This window comes from Gavialis gangeticus, unplaced genomic scaffold (assembly GCF_001723915.1).
Source record: "Gavialis gangeticus isolate Ggan-Ray unplaced genomic scaffold, GavGan_comp1, whole genome shotgun sequence".
NCBI classification, from domain to species: Eukaryota; Metazoa; Chordata; order Crocodylia; family Gavialidae; genus Gavialis; species Gavialis gangeticus.
Window position 1 is genome coordinate 110,159,063 of NW_017729022.1, and position 4,827 is coordinate 110,163,889.

Sequence of the window (4,827 nt, forward strand, 5' to 3'; positions counted from 1 at the left end):
GCTTCTAGGGCCTTGTGGCAGAGCCCCTCATGCAGCACAAGGCAGTGGGGGGCAGTGGGGATCGCCCCCCTGCCTGGCAGCAGCTGGTGAATCTTGGGTTTTTTTTGTTTTTTTTTTAAAGGGCTGGGAGCTGGGGCGGGCAGGGCAGCCATGGCGGTGGGGCTGGGAGAGCAGGCGGGGGTTGGGGAGCTCATGGCAGAGCCCGCCCATGTGGCGTGAAGCAGCGGGGGGGCAGCAGGGATCACCCCCGCTGGGCAGGATCTCGTGAGTAGGGGATTTTTTTTTCCAAATAGCCGGGACCTGGGGCCGGGTGGGGCTGGGAGAGTGGGCACGGGTGGGGCCTGCGTAATTCAAAGATTCAGCTGATTCAGCAGCAGCTGAATCTCCAAATTAAATTGGGCCGAATTGATTTGGGATAGTGATTCGAATAACTGAATTGAATCACTGTCCCCCGAACCGGCGGAATCCGAATCTGAAGTGAATACTAGCCACTTCGCACAGGTCTATTAAAGACCCAATCTTATAAGATGCCAAATTCACCCTGGTAAGTGCTAAACACTTTCAGTCTCCATGGATTTCAGTGGTGCTGGAAGGTACTTATCCCCTTACAGAATGAGGCCCTAGCTCTGTGGACTCCTAATTCCAGCAACACTTGTTCATTCAGACCCTTGATTATGCAAATATATATTTGGAGGTGGTGCAGGAGGTATTTATTTGCATAATATGAGGGCAAATATAAGGGCTTCAGTAAATAGCAATATACCCTTTTTATTTAGGTTTATTATTTACGTATTTTAACAATAATGATGCATCATCCCTTTTCTGGAGAGCAAGGAAAGAATCAATTTCTTATGTTTGAAAATTGCTCATGTCAGTAACATTTCACAGAAACAATGCTTCAGATAATACATATAGTCAATTTGCAATCACATTCCATGAAAACTCAGCATTTTAAATTATAGACAGCAAATAGTATACTAGCAAAGTGACTAGCTTTTATCAACTGTATGTGCATTCAAATGTGGTCATTCAAAGTCACAACTTCAGCTCACAGCTGCCCAGCATCAGCTGAGGCATTGAATGGGTAGTTTCCAGATTCTTATATATACAGTTATTATCCTGGTGTCTTATATTAAAAATAAGGCAACTGGAATTAACAGTCATCAGTTAATGAAAGTAAAAGTTTGAAAATATGTTGCATAACAACCATCAGTGCAGGTGATAACTATTGAAATGTTCTTCTGTTGTTATTCTAAGCTGGTATTGTTTCCTGTATCTGACTGTTCCAACGTGCATCCCATCTCATTTGCAAACCTTTGACTTTAATTAGCTGAGAGCTTGCTTCAGTCTTCCCTATATCAGCCAGTCTGTCTACATGTTCATATTTTTAAGCAGCAGTCTATTGTCTTTATTTTGTCATTCACATTAGCAGTGCCCTTTTCATGATCCTTGCTGGTTGGTACTTATTTTTACTGCAAAACATGCTGTTCAATTTTCCTTTTGATTGATTTTCATTTGTTTTGTGTTCCAGTATTGGTCCCCTCTCCCTGCTTGGGTATGCTATGCACAATAAACTAGTGAGAACAGAAGATTGAATACTGAAAAGACAGTCCCTCCTTCATTCCTACCTCTGGATGAGTTGTCTTATGACTTAGATTTCCACCTCAACTCAGTGCTCTGTGTGTGCATTGCCAGTTAAATACTACAGCATTATTAGAGTCCCATGGGCTGGAGGATTCTCTCAGCATTGCTATGGTTCTGTGCACAAAGGTTAGGTTTTCTCACAGAAGCATAATCATGTTTTTCCTTTTGATTTAACAACCTGCAGCAGAATATTTACATTCCAGCAATGATGGTCTCAGAAGTTCCAGACACTAATAATAAAAATAACCATACTTAAATGAATGAGAGGGCAGCAAGCTGTTGCCTCATGGCTTTTACATTTTCCAGGTTAGAGGGGGGGAATCCAAGGATGACTGTAAATGTCTAGTGGTTGGGGTGGCTGGGGCTGATGTCCGTGTCGGCAACCACGTGTCAAACTGAGTTTGGAGAGCAATCAGGATGTCATCAAGCTTTTGATCCATCTGCATGACCTGTTAGGGAATCATAAAGCACATAGTCTATCAGATGGTTACACATCTTGCCCTGCTGTTGCTTATTTACATATACTTTAACGGAGAATGTTAGTGAAAAGTTTCAAGTTTATAATGCCGGCAGTGAGTACTGGCATTTTCACAAAACCTTTGCAAATCTGTTACAAAAGAAGTTTTACAATGCCCTAAGAATTAAAAGCACAAAATCTTCGCACAGCCCCATGCAATTTTTATCTGACCACAGAAAGCATTCTATAGTCATGACCAAACACAAGTGCACAGCGGCAGACAGCTTAAAAAATGGCTGATTGGGTGAAAATCTGAATCCTCATTGCATGAAAGTGTCCAATGAGGATGTTTGAAATGGAGCATCTTCTGTAATTTGTGCTCATGCTGCCTCTCAGCCTGTTGCTGTTTTCAGTATGGGAGGGGGTAAGGGAGGGGGTTTGGTCTGGGGTTCTTTCAGTCCCTGTTGGAGGGTGGGGAGAATGTACTGGAGTCTCCCCCAAGGGGGGGGGGCTCCAATTCATCCACCGCACCCTCCAGTGCCAGCTGGGGAACCCCAAGAAGGAATAGTCTTACCCAGCCTACCCTAGAACATTCATTGTAATGGTGCCTTATTTGGATGCTCAAGAATATCCACTGTGATAGTGCACCTGCCTTGATAAGCTACTCCAGGCCTCCATTTGCCTTAAATATTTTTTCCTGCTTCTATTCTACCTTTTTACCTTCCACAGCTTTACATCTCACCTTACCGTCTTGTGAAACTGAATGAGTGACATTTCTTTCTTTCTTTCAACTGTGAATAAACACCTCTTTGAGGGGTATAACCATCAGCAATTTTGCTAGATACCAGGTGCATTTTTTTGCATCCTTAGAGGGCTAGCTAATAAAGAGCATTAAGTTTGAGTTTGGCTGTAAATTATGGAGCCATGGAAGTGCTTTTAAAACTAAAGAAATAACTTTCTCTTGATCTGATTTCTCCTCTCACTTTATCAAAGAGGTGGCTATCCAGTTCAAATTCCTCATGCTCGTTCTGTAGAAAGAGAAGGATTTTAATGTTTTTAGTGAAGCCTTTCTATTGGCTTTATTCTAAAAACTTTGAATTAGTACTGTTTTGTTGTTCTTTATTTTTTAGTATTAATTGTTCTGAAGAGACCAAGCTACACTTTAAAATGCTGCCATATACCAGGGGTTGTCAACATGGACAGAGTCATCCCTAGGGGTATGCAGGGTCTGGGGCATATCAGCCTGTGTGAGGTCAGGGGCCGGGGGGGGCAACCACCTGTAGAAGCCAGTGGCAGCGTTGGTGGGGTGGCAACTGCCTGCAGAAGCCGTCAGTGGAGGGTGGCAAATCACTTGCCCTTTTCTTTGCAAAGATAACTTTAGAAATACATAATGGCAGTTAAGGATTGAAAATGTAGCACAGTGATTCTCAACCAGGGTGCTGCAAGAACCTTTTAAGGGTGTTTCACAATATTAACACTGTTAGGTATGGAAACACCCACACATCATGTGCAAGACCCAGAGATTTCAAATAGGAATCTGTAGTGTCAAAAATATTCTGACCTATCATAGGCTTTCTGAGTTATTTGTGACAGAAAAATGGCTCTATTATTTTTTCTGTAGTAAAAAATGAGTGAAAACCAAGAGCTGGCATTTTCCAAGGGGTTCCTTGAGTCTCACTGGGGGCTCCTTGAGCCCCCTGACCAGTTTTCTTTGGCCTAAAAAATTTGAAAACCACTGTTATAGCAGGTTATGATTATTTCAGAAAAAAATAATAGACTATGGTCTTCATTTTTCTTATTATAAGCAGCTATCACCACCACATCACAGAACACCAATGAGTGGCACCATCATGGCTTACAATATTGTCATCTACCTGCACCCCGCTACTAGGTAAGAGCAGCAATAGCATACATAAGACAGAAACAGGTCTTTCCATCTGTACTATTTTACTGCTTACCCAGAAAACTCTGATGACCTAATCTACTCACCAGGTGTGTTTACATGTGCATTTATACCACATTAAATTTACTGCACAGTAAGTTACTGTGCAATCAGTGGGTTTAGGCCAGTGTCTACATATGCAGGCATTAAAACACAGTATCACTGTGTGTGGACCGACTTGGAACTAAAGTTATTTCCAAGTCAGTCCACACACACAGTGCTACTGTGCAGTAACATGTCTACACATGTGTTATTGCGCAGTAACCTGCATGATGCAGGTATTAAATTTATGCCCAAGTCATAGTAAGATGCTATATTTACTGTGCAGTACAGGCATGCATGTGTAGATGCCACCTGTATTACACAGTAATTTTCGGTTACTGCACAGTAATTTTTGGTTACTGCACAGTAACTTCAGTTACTGCACAGTAAATGTGCATGTGTAGATGTGCTCACTGTGTATTGACTAAGAACCAAACAGCATCTAAGTGTACACTACCTCACTTCTGAGTGATTCTAAGCTTTGTGCCAGGAAACAGTAAGCATGCAACACTTTTTTAGCATGTATGCAGGGCAGGAGCAGGTGGGCAGGCCTGTTTCTTGGGGTGGTCTTAGAATTACACTGGGGCAGTATGCCCATACTTACATACTGAGGTGTATGTGTAGCATGTACCACATCTACATGTATAGTCAAATGACAGGAAAGTTTGTGAAGTTACTGTAATACTGATACACCTATATCCTTGTAGAGTACACTGGAGCCATGGGTATAGGCTCCAAGTTA

The 4,827-nt window shown here is 42.2% G+C and overlaps 1 protein-coding gene across 1 annotated transcript in view; it reads right to left on the minus strand.

Moving 5' to 3' along the window:
* Positions 1-457: 457 nt before the first annotated feature.
* Positions 458-4,827, minus strand: part of LOC109296543 (potassium voltage-gated channel subfamily KQT member 1-like) — a 379,870-nt gene continuing 375,500 nt past the window's right edge. The window contains exon 5 of the mRNA XM_019515975.1: positions 458-2,093. Within this exon, the coding sequence (XP_019371520.1) occupies positions 1,938-2,093 (156 nt within the window). The 3' untranslated portion in view covers positions 458-1,937. The remainder of the gene's footprint in view (positions 2,094-4,827) is intronic.